Source organism: Cryptotermes secundus, unplaced genomic scaffold (genome assembly GCF_002891405.2).
Source record: "Cryptotermes secundus unplaced genomic scaffold, Csec_1.0 scaffold174, whole genome shotgun sequence".
Classification (NCBI taxonomy): domain Eukaryota; kingdom Metazoa; phylum Arthropoda; class Insecta; order Blattodea; family Kalotermitidae; genus Cryptotermes; species Cryptotermes secundus.
In genome coordinates, this window is record NW_019734351.1 from 482333 (window position 1) to 508723 (window position 26391).

At 38.5% G+C, this 26391-nt stretch overlaps 1 protein-coding gene across 2 annotated transcripts in view; it reads right to left on the reverse strand.

Moving 5' to 3' along the window:
* Positions 1-1750: 1750 nt before the first annotated feature.
* The window catches only part of LOC111868785 (activated Cdc42 kinase-like), a 54388-nt gene continuing 29747 nt past the window's right edge, over positions 1751-26391 (reverse strand). For both annotated transcript variants that reach the window (XM_023859756.2, XM_023859757.2), the window contains exons 14-19: positions 22766-22917; positions 22055-22252; positions 19133-19381; positions 5941-6776; positions 4157-4391; positions 1751-3107 (exon numbers count right to left, since the gene is read on the reverse strand). In XM_023859756.2, coding sequence (XP_023715524.1) covers positions 2880-3107; positions 4157-4391; positions 5941-6776; positions 19133-19381; positions 22055-22252; positions 22766-22917 — 1898 coding nt within the window. In that variant the 3' untranslated portion in view covers positions 1751-2879. The remainder of the gene's footprint in view (positions 3108-4156; positions 4392-5940; positions 6777-19132; positions 19382-22054; positions 22253-22765; positions 22918-26391) is intronic.

Sequence of the window (26391 nt, forward strand, 5' to 3'; positions counted from 1 at the left end):
TTCTGCGGCGGCTATCTCAAGACTGTCTCAGCAAATGCATTATCTTATATATATCCGCAGCCATTGCTACGCAGTGAACCTTCTGTTGTAACCGTGGAGACTCACTGCTAGAATTACAATACTGCTATTGTTACTTCCTATGCAACAGTCTGTTCTAGTGCTTCCATGGAAGTAACCCTTCTGGATTCCAAACACGTGACATTGCTTTCTTCTAAAGGTTGTTCATCCCCAAACAGCCTAACAGTTCTTCCCTTCTTTCAGGTGTCTCTCGGTGTTCTGCTGGCAACGTCCTGCCTTTCTTCACACGTCTTTTTTCAGTGTTAATTCTACCTCATCCGCCCTTTCCTTCAGTGGTGGTCATCCCGAGCACTCCCATGGTCCAGAATTTGTTGGTCAAGAGACAGTCCCTGCTACCCAAAAGATAGGGCACTAGATGGGCCCCAAAGCCAGCATGGATGCAGTGGTAAAGGGAAATAAAATTCCTCCCTTGCCTGGAATTGCACTCCAGCCATCCAGCTTGCAGCCACTCACTTTACCGACCTAGCCTTGCTCAGCCTTCTATGTTCCTTCCACAAGGCAAAATAAACATTGCCAAAACACCTCTGAGGCATGTCATACCATGATTAGGCAACCTTATGGAAGAGAAGTCCCATGTGTTCAATGAGGTCTCTATGTCAAGGTTTTAGTTCCCTCTGCATACTCAGAAAAGAACACAGTAAATTTATAATGCTGATATAATAATCCGTGTCACTATCTAAAGATGACACACATTCAAACTCGCCTCCTAGGTGAAATGTCATCACTTTCTCTTGTGAAGCATGTCCAGGTTATGTAGTGCTGCCACATCAACTACATTAAATGTGCTTAATTAAATTAAGAACTAATGCTTTTTATGGTCAACTGATGAAAGGGGAGAAACTATTTGTGATATATCTGACCTGTCATCTGACAGATTACTGATGAATGAATATCTGAAGGTTTTACCTTCACATTTGCTACAAAGAAAACTACATAAAATTGAAGTCAAAACAGTTCTTTGCCCTCTGTAAAATCTGAAGTAGGTATGCTGTGAAAAAAAATACATTAACCACAGTGAAAACACCAACAACTACACACTGCAGTCCAGTGGTTGGCACCCCCACTTTTTAAGGTCCAATTTCAGCCCAGAAAATGGCAACCATAACTGTAGTATTTTGTAGCTATCTTTCATCTCCCTAGGCAAATGCTGTGATAGTAGTGACATGTCAAACCATGACTGGGAAACAGGATATGGAATGAGGTTATGCAACAGGAAGGAAAGCGGTATTTGTCCGTGCCATGCCGAGCTGAGCTGAAGCACGCTGGTTGCTATGCAGCGTTGCAGTAAACATCTCTTGGCAGTGTTGCCCAGCAATGCCTCAATAAACATGGCGATTACGCAACAGGGAAGCGAGGTGCATTTTCTGCTGTCCGACTGAGGGTTTATAACAGTAACTGGAATGCCTAAGGAGTTCATCACCAGTGTGGAGGCGGGGTCAAATACCTCCACCGTGACCCTGGGAGTCAATGAAAAAGGGAAGTCTCAAATCTGAGACAGTAAAATGTGGTCATGAATCCCAAGGGACTTGGACTCGAAAAAGACTGCGCTGGCAAGGGCCAGCAGTATATACAAAATACAGACCCATTCTCTCGTCAGAGAGGGCGCCCCATGAAAACAAGACTGTAACTGTCAAACAGCAATAAATATCTGGTCATGAGCCCCACATGGGGCTTGACACCAAGAATTACTGACTGACTCACTGACTGCAAGTTGCAATGTGACTTTGACTTTGACTAAGGAGTTCAGTTGAGCAGTAGCAGTTGATTTCCAGCCTTCGAAGAATAGAGTTTTGTTTTAGCAGTCACTAAGCAGACCAGCAGAAGCCTCACCGAGAATTGTGATAGTGCTGAAGAAAAGTCAAGAGGTCGTGACAGGTGATAGTAATAGTACTTGTAGGTGTGGATAAGAGTGTGTCAAATAAATAATCGCTACATCCAAGACAGGCGTGAAGTTATTTGTCGTGTCACATACAGCAACATATGACATTACTTTAAAACAGGTCACAGCTGCTTTTTCACGTTGTTTCAAATTCAACAATCCTTCAATAACCAAAAAAATTCAATGCCACCTAACTTACACAGCTGAAAGAATTGTTAAGCAACTCCAGAATCATCAATCAATTAAAATCTGACCAATCAATACCTCTTAAAGCTCGCCAACATTTGCAACAAGTACTGTACTATGTGATTAACTGAAACTCAGACTGTTCAATGGCACTGTTTCAGCCATATAAGCTACACAGTGTAAATGAGATGGGAAGATGAATGAGTGGGTACAGATTTCAAAGGTACTCTTCTGGTATTAATCTGAGAAAAAGCACAAAAAGCCTTAGTTATGATATGCAGTAGCCCTGATAAGATTCAAACAGGGTATCTCCTGAACATAAGCCTGGAGTGTTCGGTGTCTACTTATAGCCAGACGTCTGTCATCACCTTTCGAACAATTTTTTATAAATTATATTACCTTAGCTAGTCTGTGTTTTCCCAGTACACACACAGTAGGAAACAAGTTCCCTGTTACAGGTATCAATTAGTGAATGGAATATACACATAAGGGCTGATCAATAAGTTCCAGAACTAATTTGCAGGGACAAAATTACATGTCAATACCTGTTCAAAAGAATCCAGCTTGAAAATATTGATATTTACTTCCCAACAGAAGGCTCAAATCAGAAAGAGTTGCCAACTAAGTTTCTTGACTGATATCCATTATCACACACTTCACTTTCCAACATCAAATCCACTTCTGGAACTTTTACATCAACCCTCATATACAGTGTTATCAGATACAAATTTTACACTCAAACTTGGGTGGTGTCTCCTTGCTCCTGGGCCAGCACCCAGCTTGCTGCCCGAGTTACATTCCAGCTGCAAGCTTCCAGAGCTTCATTGCATGCTAAGAAGTCAATATTGACATCTACACTGTCAGCAGTAGTTTGCAGGAGATTGTGCAGGCGAGCCAATTTGATGGCTCGATGAACATCCCAGTTTGAAATGTTAAGTGCTGCAACACAGCATTCAGTTGATACCTATAACAAGGATTCACATTTTAAATTTTCTTGCATTACATATACAAAATATGAAGTAAGTTTTAGAATAATGTTCTTCGTATATTTATAATTAACTAAAATCTGAAGCAAATATACGTTTTACAAGGTAACATAGAACTCACTTGGCTTCCTTATATAAGAAAATTAGAACTTGGATCAATACAGTTCTTTGAATTCTGTTAGCTAATGATGAGCATTATCCATAGAAACCTGCAATTTTTTTAATATCACTTCAAGTAACATATGAACAAAACCACTAATAGCAGACCTTGAATGTTCAACACCACTAATACCAAAACTCACTATAAGACAGAGTCCTGAGCCACTCTGTTCAACCACCATTTTCCGACGAGTGTCAGAACAGTACTGTTACATTCAAGGTCAGAACACATGCTGCAGCGATGCTTGCGCTTTGAAATTATAGACAGCCACAGCTGAAACTTCAAGAATCTTAATGGCACAACTCAGCAACAGATGGCATTGCAGGGGGGGGGGGGGAGAGTGTCCTAAAGGATCCTGGACACACTGTGTATAAAACAATCAGTGAAAGTCTTGCTTTGAGACATTTTTTACTACATATCAAAACTGTCCAAGCATCAGAGTACTTCACATATAAAATGATCTAGGCCAATAGTGTTAAAATGGAATGCATAAGTGGTTCTATGTTGCTGTATTTACATGCAGAAATCAATTTTAAAATGCAACAAATAAAAATCTCCCCGTGCCTAAGTATCAAACCATGAAGGCACAAAAGGGACAGGATAATAATGATCCACACAATACTTAACTTTGAAATATATTGAGGTGGGCAATCAACTTCACATTTTGAATGCTTTACACATGGGGAAAGAGCCCCTATCATGCATTAGAGAGACTTAGGTGGACCTCAGAGTTTGTCTGGCTGCAGCGGCAGAAAGAAAAATCTCATTCCTGCCAGGAATGGAAGTCTGATCATCCAACACATTGCTAGTCACTATACTGAATGATTATCCCAGCACACTTTATATAGATATAAAAGTGGATCTCACCTCAGGTCCTAACACTTTCCCCATGATTCGGACTTCATCAGAATCTACTCCTCTAGCTTTGCCTTGAGTTCGACGAGCATTAGGTGTGTCACATGCAAACTCAAGCAGATCTTCACAAGAAACATGGTCACTGTGACGCACCATCTCACTCCCTGTACCACATCCTGCTTCTCCAGGGATATCATCTAGTGCTGCCAACTCGCATGCAATACGTTGCTCAAAGCTGTCATCCAGACTGAAGAGAACATAAAGTTACAGAAATAATTTGCACAATAAGTGAAAAGCAAAAATATGCATGAAGTGATGTTATGTTTATCAAATTTCTAAATACACACACACACACGCACGCACGCACACACACACACATATATATATATATATATATAACAAAATATTTTTGTTAGCTTCATCTATAAATTCAGCTTTCTTATCATAATATCTCACCAGTCGAACAGAACATGAAATTTTCATTAATTTACTTTTTACATTTTTAGCTTATTTAATCAAGTGCTGATAGGCTAATAAACATTTTCTCTTATTAAATATTCTCAAAACTGCAAAGTATCTTTACTGGCATTCTTACTCCACTGTTTTCATGGTGCATCATATCATTTTACACAACATTAAGTGCCCTTATTTATCACTGTATAAAACATACACACAATAGAAAACCTTCATCTTGCTGAATGATATAAATAAAAAACTTTACTTAGGCTTTAGATTATAGTGCCAAATCCATGGCTTAGTCTAAAAGTAAAATATTCTCCTAACACAAAAAATGGGTACAGGCCAGAGAGGTCATTAGATCCATAACTGGAGACATCTGATACAAGAAATATATTTACTAAGATCAAGGACCACTTAATGCTACAGGACAGACTGAAAGCCTCAGAGTATGATACTATCACTACAGTGTATTCAATTGTAATACTAATAATAACAGTATTATGAAAAATCAAATGAAAACTACTAATGGCCACAGAACAAGGTGACATCTCTTAGAGTATTTTCTGCTTTCAAAGTGTCTTGCTAGGTTCATTTCCATTTCTTCCAGTACCTTGAAAATTTTCATTCTGTTAAACAAACTGGTATGACAGGTCTGATGTCATATTATATTGCACTCAAACACCTTCTGAAATTTGATCAAACAACATGTTACTCTTATTTATGAATAGGTCATTAACTAGTTCTGCTTTTATTATACACTTGTATAAATAATAAGGTTCATATACAGTCATTAGACTACCTTCAAGTATAATTTAACAACTTTCACTGAAGCAAAACATGTTACGTATGAGTATTTTCTTTTTCCTTGGCACTACAGCCCCAGTGGGCCTAGGCCTACCTCCATGAACTTCTCCGTTCACTTTGGTTTTTCGAGATCTTACACATTCGGTAGGACTCCTTGGGCGGGCGATCAGCTCGTCACAAGGCCTCTACCTGTACACAAATACAGAAAAACGCACACACACAAACTAAACATCCATGCCCTGAGTGGAATTTGAACCCACGATCCCGGTTTCCAAGCAAGCGAAAACAGTACATGCCTTAGACCGCAAGCACGAGTATATGGGGAATAAAATATTGTGTACTGAGTGCTGATGGAAATACTACTGGCTATACAGATGAGTCAACAAACTATTTTGAATATTTTACCACAGTGAAATTAAAGATGTCACTCTAACAAAATACTTTACATCCTAGATAATATTTTGTATTTATGTGATCAACTAAATTCACAGAATGTAGCTGACTCAAGGAAGGTAAAGTGCCCATGCAATTACCTTGGAGTTCTGAATGGTGATTTAGCTTGATCTGGGGTAGCTTCTTCAGATGCTTCGGGTATGAGTTGAGATTCTGTTTGCAGTCCTAAGTACTGTGGTGTTACTTCTTCTGTTGCTGTACATTCCATCTCTGTCTCGACCATTTTGGCTAGTGTCCGCGTTACTCCACCTCCTGGTATTATAAGAGGGTGTTTACGCTGATGTCGTGGCTTTGTCGGTGGCAATGGACGTGATCTGTCACGTGGAGGAAGTGGAATTGGATTTCCCTCAACAACTTCTTCTTCATCAGCATTATCAGCACAAACAACCACGGTATCTTCAGAAACCTCTGAACTCACAGATGATTCATGGATAATATTTTGGTGACTTTTGGAAGTATCTGTGCCACTCAAAGGATGATCACCATTTATCTTAACCATTTCTTCAAAACCTGAACAATCTTTCGAGTCTGAATTAGAGACTTTGGTAGGAAAGTTTCTTGAAAGTGGCATAGGTGCACTTATAAAAGAACCAGGAGTTTCTATAGGTATAGGGGGAGGTGCTGTTGAAGGTGGTGGTGGTACTCTTAGTCTTGGCAAACTTCTGGAACTAGCAGTTGTTGATGGCAGTGAATCACTATGCTGGTGCTGCAGAGTTGATGACTGCTGCTGTGGTTGATTCCCACTGTTGTGTTTGTTACCTCGAACCCTGGGTCGTACAACAGGGAATGCTCCTGAACGGAGCATTCGCAGAGGATTTGTATCAAGAGATGGAGAGCTAGGGGTGAGGGAAGGGGAAGGGAGTGGTTGCTCCACAAGGCTGCTGTACACTTCCTTTGCTTCGGCACTCAGTGAAGACTGTGAAGAAAACGGGAAGAAACAAAATGGAAAATGGAAATGAAAACAAAACAGAACAAATAAAAGAAAAAAGTTGTTTACTGTGTAAACCAGAAAACCAGGTGAACTACATGAAACAGATAGTTACCTCGTAGTCCTTCTTACAGAGTGGGTAAAGGAAAATTAACAAGTGAGTAACAGGGGTTTTACACAACTTACTAAGAAGCACAGATCATACAATTACAGAAAAGGGGAATCCTGCAAAAAGTAAAGGCTTAATGTCACTTACTGACTTGGGGGCAAACCTGGTAAGTCTCCATCAAGCTCAGGATATTCTGCCAAGTCTGGACTTGAACAAGCTGATGAGAAAGTGAGGTTAAACGATGTGCAGAGTTCTACTTCAGGCTGAGGGGATTCACACAGGACAGCAGCATCAGATGCCTTTAGTTCATCTGGCCAGGAAGAATTACTCCTGGCAATAGTCACTTCTTCAGATGGCAAAGAGAGAGCATGCTGGAATGCAGTGAAGGGAGATGAGATGTCTTTCTGTGGTACACAACCAGGAGAAAGGGAATTTAAAAATGATGTGATAGGTGGAGGAGAACTGGAGCTATCTATCGAGTCCTGGTGTGAGAATACCAATTCAGCTTCATCTGTAAAGGGAATTGGTAGTTTGGCATAATCATTATCAGAATGAGAAAAGGGCTGCTGGTGAACAAATGCTGCATGGGGTAAGTCAGAGTCTTCATCAGATGAAACAGAGCAGCAGGAGGAAGGAGAGGATTCCTCAGTTAAAATATCATTGGCACATGAGAAACATTTCCTTCTGGGATTATGATGAATATTAGTCCTCAAACAATTTCCATTCAATTTTGGTAAAGTTTCAGATGGTGAGTAATTTAAAATAGTATTTTGGGAATTAGACACTAACTTTCTAATGCCACATGAATCTTTAAACTGTTTACATATTAAACTGACTGCAGAAGGATTCTCTACTGATTTTCTATACCTTCTATATTTAGGACATTTTAATTCACATTCACCATATGCTGTTTGAGACCCAAGAACTTTCACATGACTTCTCATTTTTTTCAATTTTAACTTTGTAATTTGATTTTGAATGATATCATTTTTATTTACAGGAACAGAATGTACACTATTTACTACACCATGAAATTGATTTAACTGGCCAAAATCAGAATAAATAACATGGGAATCCTGATAATAATCGCCATCTTGTTCCTTCTCTTCAGGATTATGAGGTACTTCTTGCTTTGGCACTCCCTTAATCTCTTCATCACCATGCAGTTTTCCATTAGACAAGACTGTATTCATGCAAAAGGGGTTCTTAGTGAGAAGATCACGCGAACGTGCAAAACAAAATTCAGCTGAAGCTTTATCCCACAGAGGAAGACGCAAAGAACCTGAACCACCCAGAGACTCCAGGCTTGTCCCTAAAGAAGGTGGTGGAGTGGAGGGAGTGGCTGACAAGGATAGCAAACTGCTACACAAAGACTTTATGAATACGAACATAAACATTAAATGTACAAAGCATGAGACATTGAAGCATTTTAGTTTACCAATTAGTATGAAACAGAAAAAATTATAACACAAAATAAAAATGTCAAAACCAGCATTTTCATACAAATTATAAAGGCAAGCATAGCAGGTGGGGCAATAAAGGACAAGCAGCAAATTAAATGGGAAAGGATTTCAAGAAAAACAGGACATGGGAAAAAATAATTCAAACATATTAGTAAAGCTGTTTCAGTATTAGTAGTAAATTAGAAAGGGTACACTAATTATTATGCCTAATAAATGATGAGAAAATGGAACAATCTCACCACTCTGCAAAATGCAGATCCACATGGAGAAACAAGAAAATAATATTCCCAAATCCCTCATTTTATGAAAGGGACACATTCTTTAAACATTATTTTTAACCAGATAAGTGTCAAATGAAAACGAATTTCCCATTATTTGAAGGCATCAATTAGATACATAGTGATCTAATATACATATAAATAACAACAAGGAAAGATAAATACAGCAATACCTCACATAGTATGGGTAATCGGTTCCGCCAATATCCTGGACTGTTTGAAACCGGACTACTCAAGGAACTAAATACATACACAAAATGATAATTGGTTCCAAAAAAAAAAAAAATCTGTTTTTCGATAAATGAAACGTGATTAATAAATTCAAATGCCTTTATTAGAAATAATTTTAAAAAATTCACGTTTTTCGCAATTCATTTTTTATTCTCTAAAAATTGCAATACTGATGTCTGCACATTTTTCTTCTTTGGCCTTTTCTCTTCATACATTTCTTTGTAATGAATTGCATTGTTTATCGTTCAGAAAATTGTAAGGCTACGTTCAATATTGGGATCAACTTCCATAATATGCTCTGACAAGGTTTCAATCATTCCAATAATTTTTTATAGTTGTTCAGCTGTTAATTCTCGTGCAGGCACTTCAACACAGTCGTCATTATCTAAATTGTCCTCCCATTCTTCAAAAGCCCATTGTTCATCTATGTTAATAAGTGTTTCATTATCTAGTTCATTAGTGTTCGATCTGATGCACTCAATTACATTGATGGAATCTAACTCATTGAAACAAGTTGTTGTCCAATTTCCACTATGTTATTAGTGACTTCAGCAAAATGAATTTCAAAACCAATGAAATCATTTGCACACTGTGGTATGATATGTTTCCATAAGTCCCGATGAGGTCACTGGATTTTTTTCAGTTGACCTAATCCTTCCTGGCCCTGGGGTTTACTCAGCCTCTAACAGAAATGAGTACCAGGAATTAATTAAATAATTTTCCTGGGGAGTAAAGTGTGGCCGGCGCGTAAGGCTGACAACCTTACTGCCATCTTTGAGCCGACTGCCTAGATGATGTGGGACCCTCAATGTCTCACAACCCTATGGGCCTTCATGGCCTGAACAAGGATAGCTTTACTTATTGTTACTGCCCTCATATTGCTTGCCGTTAATTCATGCCATGCTTTGCCTGTATTTTCGATAACGTTTCTGATGTGGCCCTTCCAAAATTCCATTAAAGTAGTGCTCTCCCCACCTCCTCCAGCAATAGCTGACAGAGCTCAAGAATGAACAACCCAAGCATGGGTACATACACATACAATAGGGAACCCAAGAAAAAATTGAAATACAGTCAACTCTCGATTATCCGGGATAATGGTGGGGATGGAAATCACGATTAATCGAAAACCGGGTTAAGACAAATTTTATTAAAAGTAGTACTGTAATACTGTACCTTCATAATACTATAGGCCTACCTGTATTTAAATTTATTCAACCTCATTTTTATGTCATCTCATGGCCTATTTAATACTTTTTTAACATTACACTGAAGCATGAATTAGTTATTTCAATCACAGTCTTCAACAACATCCAACACTTTTTATGAATATTCACACTTAACACTTAAAAAATTTTAATACTGTTGTTTACTTTTTCGCGGCATTTTCCTTTTTCTGTTGAATACTTAACACAACACGCTTCCTTTTACACCCGGACATTTTGCTAACGCACTTGAAGATTGATACAAAGAGACTAACTGGGGCAATGTATCTGTCCTCGAAACTTTCCACAAATCCTTGTATTCTTTCACCCCTACCCTAGAACATTGTGTTAGCATAATGGGACCAAAGAATGCAGAGCTCGGTTCACACTAGTGCGAAAATCGTTTTACAACTCACAATGTGAAACAAAAGTGAATGAATATTAAACAACATATAAGCCCCAAAAAAGCCCCAGTAGCCCTGGTTAATCCGCCCCGGATAATCGAGAGTTGACTGTATGTAGCATATTGCATAACTTTAAAAACACATAAAAATAAACCGCACAAAAAGAGACTTGACTGTATAAAGGGAAAAAACCGATCATTTATGTATTAAAAATAATTTTGTGTACTAATTTTTTAGAATTTATTTTTATTTTGCTCAATTAAAATTTAGTTTGTTTTGAAATTTTCAAACCAGGCTATAGTGAATCCGGGCTGTTCGAAGCCGCGACTATGCGAGTTATTGCTGTATATGGCACACACAGGCGATGTATTTATTATATACAACAGTAATTACACTGTAACCAAAATAAAATTAGACTTTATAACATTTGCAGAACTGCTCACTCTAATGGGTATTCAAAAATAAGAAAATGGTTGAAATACATAATCTTTAAATCTGTCTCCTAACTTCCAATTACATATACTATAATATAGCACCAAGGTTTAAAAAATTAATGCATGGCCATGTTTATAGTGTAGTTCCTACTTAAGGTTTATTCTAAGATCAGTGGATTTGAATACTACACTGGGAAAAATCATAAATGGAGGTCATTTAACATCGACATTATTCATTTGGAACCTTTGAAACTGAATATTAATCAAGGGAAATCGTATATCAAGGAATACTAAAAGGGAGTTCCACTGATAATTTTCTGAAGTAGTTACCTCAGAGATATGAAGATGACAATGAATAATTCAATATTCTTGATCCCTGACCTCCTGTACTCACTACTACCTGCTTGTAGACATAGATGCCTTAACATATGGCCATAATGAATGTTATGGACTGATTCTAAATGCAGCTGATTCACCCAACACTGCACACAAATGGTTCAGTCACCTTTTGCAACACTGACTGTTTTGAATTCCTACATGTCCCACAAAGTGTTTGGCTTTTTGCCTTCATTAATGGCCCATCAATCAGTACCGGAGCTGATCATCTGTGGCAAAACCACTCAATGAGAACATATTCCAGATCTTTGCTGCCTGAGTTGCACTTTCTTTACTGAGTCACTGGCCTTTCACCGCAAAGAATAACTGATTATCTTTAGTCTCTGTCCTTCAAAATGGTGAACAATGACAATCAAGTGAATTCATACCATTTTACTAGTTTACTCTTTGACAAGATGTCAATTTCACAAAGGATTCCTTCAAGCTTGTAATCAAGCCTAAGTACTTCCATTTTGTTGTCATAATTAGAATAAATACTTCTTAACACACAGTACAACCAAAAGAAAATTTTCTCACTGGTCATGTGGCACAATGCACAATGAAATGAACTACTGGACTGAAGAGAAAGTTATGATGGCACAACTGAAATTAAGATTCACTAAAATCTGGAGGGCACTTGACCATGAACTCATTAATTCATGCTAAAAGTGGTCTTAAAATATCCCCTACTGCAACTATAAAGTATCAATATTTTGAAGACTTGGCTCTTTTTGATGGCATAATAGGAGAGCCCAGTGCATGCAGACACACAGTATTCACAGTCAGATTTTGGAATGCGGACCTCCTCCTAGACAAGATAGAGACAGGTGGGTGAACAGTATCTTTACAGGCTGCCAGCTACACACAGACTGCAAACCAAAACTGCTATCAGAAAGTTCCCAGACTAGGTCAAAAAAGAAACGCTGGTTTAACTTACTCAATTTTGGCTGCCATCTCCTTCAAAACAGTCTCCTTTGGAATGTACACAGTGATCCTATTGTTTTTTTTTTCCCATGTCTCAAAAGCACTGTGGAAGTCATTTCCTTTAATGCTGTTGAATACCGCCTGTGATTCCCTTTGGATGTCAGAGACTGTTTCAAAATATCGTCTCTTCAGTTTCATTTTCAATTTGGGAAACAAAGTGAAATTGCAGGTGGCTAAGTCTGGTAAGTAGGCAGGATGGGGAATGATAACCAGGTTGTTGTCAGTCACAAACTCTGTGGTTTTCAGGGCTGTGTGGGCATGTGCATTGTCATGATGAAGGAGCCAGTTGTGGTTGCACCAAAGTTCTTGTCTTTTTCATCACACATTTTCTCTCATGTGCCTCAAAACATCACAGTAAACAATCCCCTTCACATCGAAAAAACAATGAACATGCTCTTTGTTGAACTCCAGACCTGCTGCATCTATTTTGCTCTTGATGACTGTGGGCTTTTCCACTGTGACTGCTGCTGCTTTGTTTCTGGATCATAACCATAAATCCAACTTCTGTCACCCATTATGATCCTATACGTAAAGTTGGGTCCTCATTAGCCTTCTCTCATAGCTCAAAACGCACATTTATGTGCCGCTGCTTTTGATCATTTATCAAGAGTCAGGGAAGAAACTTCATGGCAATGGAGCACATGTTCAAATTTTCTGTCAAGATCTCCTGTCAAACTCCATAACTAAACCCAATGGTGTCTGCAAGCTCATGGATTCTTCGGCGACAGGTAAGTTCTCGAATTCTTCCAACATTTTCTGTTATTTTGGTGGTGCTTGGTCACCCTGAACATTCGTCATCTTCAACTGACACCTAACTGGCCATGAAACATGAATGCCATTCAAAAACTACTGCCCAGCTTACAGAAAGTGCATTTCAAGGGTTTCAGTAGCGGATTTACCGTGCTTCCTGCAAAACCTGACACAGACACATTGCTCAATTTTGGCACCCATGGCAGACAAATGAAACATGGAGTAGAAAAAGCACTCATGTAAAAAAATTAGTGTTCACAGTGCAGTGTCATGTGGCAGACTGATGCAATAGGTTTGCCGAAGTGTGACCTTGGCCTCCCTTCTCATCTTCTTTCCCCAAGGCAGTTACAACAATAATAGTTCAGGAACTTTCCTATACACCTCGTATAGTTGGCGCATAAAGTTATGAAAAAAGTGAAAAGTAATTTGGAATTACTCTTTATGGCAAAGGTGCCCAAAAAGGCCTTCATTCTATTAAAGATATTTCTGTATATGTAAGCTTATGAAACTAATGGAACCTATGATTTTTTTCAGTAATATGCAGTTCTCGTTATAAGCCATACCTATCCTATTAAGTTTACAGTGTAATCTGAAACAAACAGTACAAATGAAATGAAATACAAAACAAGGGAATATAAAACGGTGCTACTCAACACTGCTGCAAGTAGAACGGACAGCTGACATTCTGAGGTTCAGCTTGGTATATTTCCATTGTTGCAAAATTTCATTACCCATATTAAAACAAAAGGATTAATTTTTAAACTGCAGTAACACAAAATTTTTCAATCTAACACTCATAAAATGAGGATTCAGTATGTATTATAAACCATGCAGTCAATATGTACTGATAAATGGCTCAATTGGCTTTACATGTGTAGATGGACTGATAATTAACTACCTATATAGAGCAGAGGCTGTTTGAGAACACGAGTGTCATTCAGGCAACCAAGAAATTCACATTTCATGAAATCCAAAACTTCAATACCATATTCATAAGAGGTCATCACAGGATCATATCCTGATTTCACTGACTACAGTCCTCATACCATGAGTTAAGATCCATTTTAATATTATCCTCTTACCTATGCCTAGGCCTCCAATGTGATTTACGTCCCTTCAAACTTCTTCACTAAATTCTGTATACATTTCTATCCTACAGGGAGGTTCTTACCTTTGTTGGCCAGTTCACCGCTCTGTGCTTCATGGCAACCAGTGTACTGCTGGGAGTGAGGCACATACAAATTTTGCCAATGAATCAATATTCCTGTTGGCCAGTAATGTTCAGAATAAAGTAGTTACAATTCACAGATCACAGGAGGTGTTGAAAATGTTGTCCTTGTCAATTGTGGATCGATCTCTCCTTTGACGGATTGTAGAAACCAACTGCAAAAATGGACCCTGCTAGCTGGGTCATGCGGTTCAAGGCATGTGTGATTACTGTTGTTTTATAGAGACTAAGCTTCAGCAGTTGTGATGCCCTTCTTCCGCTAGACTTTGACATTCCAGGCTCTTGGGCTAGACGTTTCAGTGATTCTCTAGGCGTATGCTCAAATCCAGCTCCCATGCCATCTAACTTTTCTTCAGTAAGCACTTGGCACTTACGTTTCTTTTTTGTTTCTGGTCTATTAAAGAGTCCTGTTGATCTAAGTTTATTCACTAAATTCTGAACTGTCTGCCTGCTGGGAACTCTTTCATCATGAAATTTACGTTGAAACTTTCACCGACACTTTCTAGCAGATGCGTATTTCATGTAGGTGTCATACGGGCAGTATACTCTAAAGTATACCGCACCATGATGAACACACTGCTCACTAATTGTAACCGAGAACAAACGGCTAATGGAGCTGGTAACTGCTACCCACCGCTGACAGATCATAAACAAACTGCCATGATGAAGTGCAGAGCCATAAACTGGTCAACAAAGTTAAGAACCTTCCTGTACTAAATGCATGCCATGCAGCCTGTCAATTTCCAAACAATCTATCAATCTCTATGACATTCTGTGACGTCCTAATGTTTTGCAGTGAGAGGTAATTAGTCTCTGCCCTACTACCAAGCTGAAGGACCACCTGTTGTCAGCTGTCCATGACTGCATATTCAGCATATTTACAGCTCCCCTCCATAATTGGAGGCCATCTCTTTCATCCATAAGAAGAATATATACCATGCTTTGACAACAAGGGACCCACCTAACCAATACAAAGCTGGGGTGAGTGTAATATACACTATTTCAGCAGTGATAGCTCAGCCCTGAAGGGGAGAAAGTGGATGAACTGGGCTTCACTCCTGACAAGAAAGTTGGAAGCTTTTCTGTTCATAGTTTCCCCTCTATTTCAGGTGACAACTATATTTATTTACACAGCTTAAAAAATCTAAATTGTAACATCAAGATCATGTACATCTCCCTACACATAAACTGAATAGTAATAAAAAAGCAACAGTTTTCCCCCATTTGTCAAGTTAAGTGGAACTTCTTTCAGCCCATACACGAAATATAAATACTAACTGTATGCAATAAGGAAGAACAGAACAAATACTTACAAATTACAGGACAATCTTTTTGTTATCCTGGGCAAATTATTTTGATAGGAGCATAATTAAATCTGCTGTTCATCTGATGCCAACATCACTTCCCAGAATGACAGTGCACTGCCACATTTTGTAACACTGTGAGCCAATCAATGAATGTATGTTTTTTAGGTTGATGTGTACAGGAGAAAGATTGCTTGGCTTCCTCATTCACCCAATCTCAGCCATTTAATTTCTATTTTAGGGATTATGAACAGGAAAAATTATACTCCTCTAAACTGACACATCACAACAATTATAATAAGTTATAGCTACAATTACCCAGAATATGCTTGAGAACACAAAGGAACAGCTGTTTTGGACACTGGATATACATTCAGGTAAATATGCGAAGCATACAGAAAAAACACCTAAAATAAAAAATGTTCACTGTTATCTGTAAGTTACAATTTGTTCTGCTGTTTCAGCATACTGTATTCAATAACTATTTAAATCTGAAATGCCAGCACTAATATGAACATTCATGGGCTCAAAACAAACACACCCATTCATGCAAACAAAAAACGCATCCACATATTCACCTACAAAAATCTCCAAACCGCACCCCCCTTACAGAATGAACTCTCAGAAAATTGTAATACATTTATTGCTGATAGGGACAGGCATGTACAAATCAATGCCCGCAGGCTAGATCTTACCATTCAAGAAGAAACGAATCATGTGTGAAAGAATTTTACATGCTACAAATTCATGTGAGGGGGCGTAGTTGGTTGAGGCACTATGCTACAAGCTGGAAGGTCACAGGTTCAAGTTCCGATGAGATCAGTGGATGTTTTCAATTGACCTAATCCTTCCAGCTACACTATGGCCTTGGGGTCGCCTCAGCCTCTAAGAGAAATGAATACCAGGAATATTCTTTGGGGTTAAGGGCGGCCGGCACGTAGGGCTGACAACCTTGCTGCCATCTATGAGCTGATGGTCTAGAAAATGTGGGAACCTCAACATCTCACAACCCTGTGGGCCTCCACGGCCTGTTACAGGAATTACCTTTACTTTACTTTTTACTTTTATGTACTTTGGTGAGACATCATCAGCTTTATGCAAACAAAATAAACTTGTTAGGCTACAGGAATGACACAGTCCATAAATAGTCTAAAACATTCACTTATAGCACATCTGCATCATGCATCCATCTCATGTGACTCTGGTAAATTGCTTCAAACTTCCATGTTCATGTGACATCCACATGCAAGTTCTCGATATTTTCTGGTGTCGCCAGTCTTCAATGTACTTTGTGCAACAGTGGAATCAGTATAAAATTTGAGGTATCTGACACAGAGTGAAACAGCTATACTAGCAAACAAGGAAAAGATCTTGCAGATTCAAATGACTGTGCAGAAGATGCAGTTTACAGTTTTGATGTGGAGGAGGGGGATGTTTTTAATATTAAAGACCAAGGCAGTGATAGTGATGCTGAAAGAGCTGAAGTTAGTACAGATACATGTCACAACACATGCTAAATTATATTACATTAATTTATAAAGGGGGACAGATCATAGTTGAGGCACTATGCTACAAGCTGGAAGATTCTGTGTTTGATTCCCATTGAGATCACTGGATTTTCCAATTGACCTAATCCATCTAGCCACACTATGGTCTTGAGGTTGACTCAGCCTCTAAAAGAAATGAGATGAAGGAATCTTTCTGGGAGTGAAGGGTGGCCAACATGTAAGGACATCTGTGAGCCGGCTGTCTAGAAAAATGTGGGTGCCTCGACATCTCAAAACCTTATGGGCCTCCACAGCCTGTTACAGGGATAACTTCACTTTACCTTATTAACTTATAAATTATATGAAGGGAAATGTTTGTAGGAGTTACTGGACCTTACAGCAATGCACAGAGTGTGACTGAAATTGTGAACATTTTTCAACTGTTTTCAGAATGGAATTTGAGTAACAGACTGCAGCAAAAGCAAACCATTACACTGAGCAATATAAGGGTGAATGAATGGAAGCTGGGTACAGTAGACCAAAGGTAGGCCATTCTAGTACTGTACATGCTAATGGGTATTACTGAAAAGCCAAGTCTGAGAATTTACTTTTCACATAATCAGCTGGAAGCCATGCCCATATTTAATTTTATTTCCTGTGATCAAGTCAAATCAATTTGCAGGTTTTCACAATTCACAGACAACACCAAAGAAAAGTATTAAGGTCTTGAAAATTGTTCAAACTCAATAATATCTTTCATCATTTAAATTCCAAATTTAAAATTCTGTATCTTCCTCTGCAGAATATTTCCACAGATGTGTGGAAACGATGCCTTTCTTTCAAGCAATGCTCCTCCCTCTCTGAAGTCCTCACAGTTTTGTACAGAAACCTCTGAATTGTGTGAGTTTAGTACTGGCTACATGCAGCCATTCATAGTCTAAAAATGGAAGCGTATGGCAATGCAGTTCCCTCAGATCACCAGTGACTTGAATATAACAACTGCTGTAATGTTTAAATTAACAGAACCACTGCTTCATAACAGATATACAATTTGGTTTGACAATTTATGTATCTGCCCAGATATGAATACATTCCTAGATTCACAGAGGAATGATTGTGCAGGGGCTCTAAAAGTAAACAGAAAGAATGTATTTTCAAAAACAGCAACACTAAGGAGAGGTAAGATTATTGTACAACATAACATACTTGTTCTGTGAATGTTATCAAATGGAGCAATAAGACGACTAGCAATATGTGTTCCACAGTGATAAAACAAGACCAGTCACAACTAACCTAGGGAAAAGTACAATTATGACATTGTACTACAGAAGATGATACATTTATTGGGGAAGTACTGACAAAAAGACCAGCTGTTACAGATGTACCTCAATGAAAGAAATACAATGAATATGTGGAATATAAGTCTCTTCTCCAGATTACTAAACGTGACAGTGCTGAACACAGTGACAGTATACAAAATGTAGAGAGAAAGATGATCATCTATGATTTATGGCTGATTTAATGCAGGGTTTGTTATAAAGTATTCTAAGGAACATAAAATGATAAGACTCCAAGCAGACAACAATAACGTAGCAACAATGACAGTGTAACACTCCACCAGAAGAATACCTCCAACAGAAAGGAAATCAAAACCCACAAAACATTGTGTTGTATGCAACAGCATGGGAAAAAGACAAGAAACAGTTACCTGTCCCCTAACTGTGAAGCGGCCTTGAGTATGGATGTTCTGTAGTGTATCATGCCAAAAATAAATTCTAAGGCAATGTGAATTGCAATTTTTCAAATCTCTTTCACTCATATTACGTATTTTCTTAACAAAAGGAACATAAACATATTTGGTTCCAGTTATGTAGCATAAACATTTTGTATACATTGATCAGTATATGGCAAAAATGTCATTAAAATCCAATATACAATATGGAATTTGTGGCCACCTAAAAAGCTTCCAATTTTCTAGTTATTACATTAAAAACTGAATGATCAGCATAAACTGATCCCATATCAGGCTCTGGACAGTGGTTTTATGGCAAAACACTGAAGAGTTAATCACACAGCTGTGTCCTTGTGAACTTACCTGTATGTCAGGAATAGATGCAGCCTCCTCAGAGAATGTCTTCCGTTCTGCACGTGGACTAGTATGTTTATTAGTACCAGCAGTAGGGAACCGGAATGAGAACTTGCGCTTGCCAGGCGTACCGGGTGTGTGTGGGCTTTCTGGTGGTGTTCCATTGTCCAAATCATTCATTGAACGTGCTGTCAGTTCATTAGCCATTGCAATTGCACAATCTAAGGTTCGCTGATCTGCAGCAGAAATTGGTTTCACCTGCAATGCAAGACATTTATTATGTTGAAGGAGCATTTGATTAAGACACCTGACAAATTGTTCTACAGATTACATAATTTTTTTTTCTCACAAAGTTATGAAAAAATAAGGTTTCTCCATATGTCTACGCATTTCATTTCTGAATACTGACTGGATTTCAATTAAATCTGGTATAGGGTATCTACATTAAACACTTAAGGTAAATCTATAGTACCACACTTTTGTTTATAATACAGGACGTATGTGGTGTATCTAAAGACACTAAACACATCTTCTGAATCCAGTATTTCCTTTGCATATGCATGAGCTGAACCAAAGTATAGTCATTGTAACAAAAATATTAGAAGCACTAACAAAACATAGAATTTCAGAAACTGCAAATTACAGCAATTCTAATGCAATTTTTAAAATTAAATGAAATCCTTAGAATCATTATCTAAAGAAAATGCAGAAGACACTTCAGAATTATCAGATACTCAGGTGAATCATAATTTCCTGAAGATCATCACCCACCATTCAATCTTTCATCACCAATCACACATGCAATTAACATTCCAAGATATCCACAATCTGAACCAGCACCTGGACATTTTCTAATCCTCCAACTTATGCAAGTAACTGCTTACCAAACCAATACAAACACAAATCTTAGCAGAACTATGAAAAGTAAGCATAAACTATCCACACAGTGAATAGTGGCACAGCTATTATGGAAAGAAAGATATTTCAGGGGTCAATGGTACTGGAATTGTATGCAAACTTCCTTACTTCCTTACTCATGGAGCTGAGACCTTCTGGAGGAGCTGCCAATTCTGCAGCTACTCAAGAATTTCCCAGCATTTTATGGAACCTGAAGGTTCATTAGTGTTCACAAGAGCCCTCCACCTGGTCCCTATCCTGAGCCAAATCTATCCAATCAATACCATCCCATCCTATCTCTCTAAGATCCATTCTGATATTGTCCACCCACCTATGCCTTGGTCTTCCCTGTGGTCTCTTTCCTTTTTGACTTTACCACCAATATCCTACAGTCCATTCGTGGAGACGAGAGAGTCCTCGTAAACAAATGCACACGGTGTCTCCTTCGTTCTTTGAATGAAATCATGCAGCAATCACATGATGCGTGTATCGTTGCAGGGGCATCCAAAGCTCACTCTTCAGTCTGAATGCAGGTTAACGTGCGTCCGAATATAGTGAGTACACTGAGTAACTGCGCGCTTTGTCCATTCCTTGCTGTCAGCTGTGGCGACGTGGGGCTTGCTTTGTTTATGCTGACTGTCTCGTCTCCGCGAATGGACTATATATACATTCGTCTCCACCATTCATGCTACATGACCTTCCCACTTCATCATCCTTGACTTGATCATTCTAATTATACTTGGAGAGGAGTACAAGTTATGAAGCTCCTCATTATGCAGTTTTCTCCAGCCTCCTGTCACTTCATCTCTCTTTGGTCCAAATATTCTCAACACCCTGTTCTCAAACACCCTCAGTCTACGTTCCTCCCTTTATGTCAGAGACCAAGTTTTACACCCATACAGAACCACAGGCAAAATTATAGTTTTGTATATTCTAATTTTTATGTTTTTGGACAGCAGACAAGAAGACAAAAGGTTCTGGACTGAATGGTAGCAAGCATTACCCGAGATCAATCTCCTCTTAATTTCCTCCTGAATCAGGTTTCGATCTGTTATTTTGTTCCCAAATATCTGAACTGTGCCACATTTTCAAAACATCTCTTTCCTATCTTTATGTCATGATTTTGCCCTGCATTTTGGTGATGAGACAGTAACATATACTTAGTTTTCTCTCTGTTTACTTCTAGACCAACCTCTTTACTTGTGTCAATTAAAGTTTGTGTGTCTTTCTTTATGGTATCTACATTATCACCCAGTAGATTCACATCATTGGCATAGACTAACAGCTGATGTGTCCCGTTTAATTTCAGTCCCACCTGGTTTCCCTGAACGTTCCTAATGGCATATTCTAAAGCAAAGTTGAAAAGGAGTGGTGATAAAGCATCTCCTTGTTTTAGACCATTCTGGATAGGAAATTTACGAGACAACTGTTTACCTGTACGGACTTTACTATAAGTTCCGTTTGAACACATTTTAATCGGCTTAACTAGTTTCATGGGTATCTCAAACTCTTATCAGAATATTGTACAATACTCCCCTCCTAACTGAATCATAGTCTTTCTTGAAGTCTACCAATAGCTGATGTACTGTCTCACTGCACTCCCATTTTTTTCCAATATCTGACAGATGCAAAGGATCTGATCTGTAGTTGATCTGTTACATCGATACCCACATTGATGATCCTCAATAATTCCATCTATGTATGGACTTAACCTTGAGAGAAGAATATTGGATAGAATTTTGTATGAAGTTGAAGTAGTTCCTTATTCCTTATTCAATATAATTAAAATTAGATCACCTTTTACAGTTTATCCTTTTCATAAGTTTTTTTTTTTGCTTAAGAAGCTGAATTCATTAATTTTTTTTAATGTCTTCTGATCATTTCACTGTATACGTGTGTGTGTGTCTATCTTAGCCAATTTTGTGTCATTTTACATAATTAGTTAAAGTAATAAAAGTATATTACTAAGTTGCACAAATTCGGTATTGGAGGAATTACATAATCAGACTTTACAAGTTAAAAATATTAGCTTACTGTAGCCTGCTTCTTCTTTCCAGTGACCTTAGCTGCCATTTCACGCAGCTCATTGCGAACATTCACAGTCTCATCAAGAGGCGAGGCTGGAAGAGGAGGAAGTCCTGGAGAAGGTGGTGGTGGAACTGGGGAGTCTCCAAAAGATCTAAACACTGCATCCATTTCATCCAGTAGACTTGGACCAAAGTCAAATGATTTCTGGAAATGTAATATCACTATATAACAAATCATTAAAAAAATTTAAAAAGTGAAAAAGGAAGTCTCATAAAGACAAATGTAATGAGATATCACAGAAGTTGACTCAGAACAGAATATCAAGGCTTCTTTGATCTATTGAAAATATTCTAAATGAGGAGTACAAGTTTCTCCAATTTGTGTTCACTAACTGTATCTTAAGATCATGCTTAAATTTCAGCGTAAGATAAATGCATTTAAAGGTAAAAGATACAAATTCTGTTAATAAATTGTGAACTTAATGTATATTTTTAGGTTCAAAAGTAATGAAGTTCATTTGTCCTCTATTTGTATCTTCAAAAGCCTTACTCCAAAAAGGGTTTTCTTTCATTTCTTTTATTCACCCACAATGTTACTAGGCTCTTCTAAAGCAAATTATTTACATCACTCACATCACTAAGTCCTGATCAACTCTCCAAAAACTTAAAGTACACACTGACATTTACCAGCAAACTTAGAGAATTCAAGAAGACTCACTTCAAATCGAGGACTCTCAACTGCTCCTTCCTCATCACTTATCTCGTGGTAATCATGATCAAGCAAATATTTCGGCCCCCCAGCTTTCCCACTTCCACCTGTTGTTGTCTGTGACACACTTGTCTCACTGGCAGTGTCTGACCATGCTGCATCTGAAATTCAAAATACAAAATATTAATTACATTACATGAACTTTAAAGTTAACTTCCTGAAAAAGATGGTTGTAAAGATACCCAGTTACTCTACATTAACCCGTTGCCGTGGTTCGTCGTGTATGTTTCGTCAGGGATTTAAATCGTCTGGGGGGGTTCGACGTGTATGTTTCGTCCAGCTGCACACGTATGTTATAACGCCCATAATAATTGATGGTTTTGCTGTAGATTGTTAGATTTTTCACTGGCCTGTTGTCAGGAGGACTGTATTTAATGACACACGCGTTTAAGAGCGCTAAGTCGTCGTTACATATGCCTGTCTTGCAGCAACGTTCCTGTGGCTATTGCGAGCTGTTTCTGTTATGAATGATGTGTTTTCTTTGCTCCGAAGCTATAAACACCAGAGACTGATATGTGCTGGTGTTTATAATATCATATTGCCCTGAGCTGGCTATTCAATTGGAATTCTTAGAAGAGGGATGTACAAAAGTTTATGCCTGCAAAATCGATTGCTTTCGCACAGTACATAGCACCCATTTCTTAGAAAAACGCCACAATTTAAGGCAGAACACTGTGGTCACCCCCTGAGACGATACGGATGTGTGTGGGGGAGGGAAAAGAACTCATTCCTTCGCTCATTATCGCTCCAGTTGACTCCATTTTATCGTACTGACCTTGGTGGTCGTTTCGAGGGATGACCATAAATATTTTTTTGAGCCAGCTAAGCTCTACTTTCGTTCACTACATACCAGACAGTTCTTAGAATAACTTCATGAATTCTGTGGTCACCCCTACGACATCTCCTGCCGCCAAAATGGATGGAATATCAAAGGCATAGCAACAACCCCTTGTTATGATAACTCGTAACGTTGAATTTACTACAGCTGACCTGGCAACTAAACGGGTCACGGAAAGACATTTCCTTGAAGTATACCCCTCACGGGTAAGAAGGCAAGGCCGCACATATGTGTGGTTAAAAAAAAGGGCCAAAAAAAATACACAATATTGGAGCGGAGAATGGTGAACGTGGGGCACCGTTGGGTTATACGAATGCTTCAAGGCCTTCCTTCTACTAAACCAACTGCCTCCATTACCGAGATACAGGGCGCTCATATTATAAGGTAAGGTTATAAAACCACCATTTAAGATCATTTTAGTGAAAGTTTCATCCTTCAAGGCGTACCATTCACTGCTGAAATACTAAACAACCTGCTTCCATGGCCGAGATACAGGGCGCCCATATTATAAGGTAAGGTTATAAAACCACCATTTAAGATCATTTTAGTGAAAGTTTCATGTTCCTATCTCATAGAATTTAAGAACAATGATGAATAAATAATTTTCGAGCAAAATTTAAATGGCCGGCTGAATATATTACCGCAGGAGCCGCGGCCGCGGAATTTAAATGACCACGTCAAAGGGTTAACCATTAGCTACCATACAGAACATTTTTCCCATAAACAATATGTAAAGGCTGAATCCTAAAGGTTAATACACACAAAACTTATGAACACTGCATTTAATAGATTCTAAAGTGTTCTGACAACGGTGTATAACACTCAGAATTATTATGTCTTTGACTATGTCCATCATCTGGTATTCTAAAAACTAGAAAACACAACGTTTTGGAAACCGGATCTGTTTCCATCCTCAGGTGAGGGGGAAGACACCTACTCTGTTGGGTCTCTTAGAAAGAGCTAACCTACAGGTCCTGGCTCCTGCAATAACAGATAGTGTTGTAATATTATTTAGAATGTTATGAGTAATGTGTTCATATGCTCAAGCGGTTAGTTGCTGGCTTCCCACTGCGGCGGCCCACGTTCGATCCTGGGTCTAGTCAAGTGGGATTTGTGGTGGACAAAGTGGCGGGTTTTCTCCGAGTACTTCGGTTTCCTCCAACAATCTTCATCCAACCAAATTCTCCTTCATCATAATCACACGGGGCAGGTACAATAGGCCAATCAGTGGCCACAGTGCCAAGCGGACCCAGCTGGACTCCAAACCACACTAAGCAAACTAAAAAAAAAAATTGTTCATATACTACATACTGTCATGTGCTAGACTATAAACAGGATATGGATTGGTACCTGGATTTATTGCATTCTTATACAACTTGTTACTACACTTCACAACTCACTATCACACACAGACTAGTGTTCTCAGTCTGTTACCACTGCTTAGTAGCCGCTTCCAAAGACAGAATTTCCCCTTTCTCTGGGTTCCCAAACTATCCCTGGCCTCAGCTACCTGCTTCCCAGAGCAGCAGTTCATGAATGAACCTCAGAAGTTCTCCAAATGCAACTCACTCACCAACTGACAACTCCTCACCAACTTGTCTTGCTTATATCTCATCACAGATCACACAGAAAACAATGCTCCTCTGTTGCAGTGCAATTTTTGCCTGCTGACAGAGCTGTTACCTAGCGACAGCTGTTGTATAGTTATTTCATAGTTGTTGCCTAGCAATGGGTCCACATGCCACAATATCTTAATCACATTTACTGTGGTTAAATTAGGATTATGAGCAAGTAACACATTAATGCCAGATTACATATTAACCACAATTAATAGGCCTTTTATAAAAAGTCAACAACAATGCTTTTTCTTTTGCCGAGCTATGGCAGCAATTCACCACTTTATGATGTCAAGAATTTTTGTGCTAACACAAATATTGCTCAATGTAAAAATGGCGGGTCATGTCAAGAGAAGAAGTATTAGTGTGAAAGGGAATAATGGGCATGAAAGTACGGGGTGCAGCAGCTACAGTTCATACTTTAAGACTATATTGATTAAACACAGAAAAAATAAGCATGAAGTTGCAAGGAAAGACAGCATCTCCAAAGGTAAACTTCTGGAAGTGGGAACAATAGAAACCAGAACTTACACCAGTTCTGTACAAAAACTGTTGTTTGTTCAGATTTGAAGACAAAATAAAATGTCAGTCTCATGCAACATCATTCAACATGCTGAAATTTTAAGTCCACTTCAGAGTGGTGTGTACAAATGAAGTGGAGGAGCAGCCTCCTTTTTTCTATATAGAGAAGGTCTTCATTGTACAAGACGTTACCATCAAACTTAAACACATTGTTGATGAAGTGCCAGTGTACTTTCATATGCCATCCAACTACAGTAGAACTTGGTTACAACGTCATCAAAGGGACCTAAAAATAGTGTCGTTATAACCGAAATGGGCACTTCCACAGTAGCCTTATGTTAGTCACGTAAAAATGTACCAAAAACCGAGTTAAAATGTTGCATTTTTTAGTGAAATACGTAGTTAAGTACAGACTAACGTAACATTAACGTGGAATTGCCCAAATGTGTAATATCAAAGACATATTACAGCGCTTTTCACTGACAATACACACCGCACTAATACTGTATATTAAAGGTAGGCCTACTCACCAAATTACAGTAGATTACATCAATTGTTGTGCCTTACTGTACCTAGATACGAGTACAGTAATCAGTTAT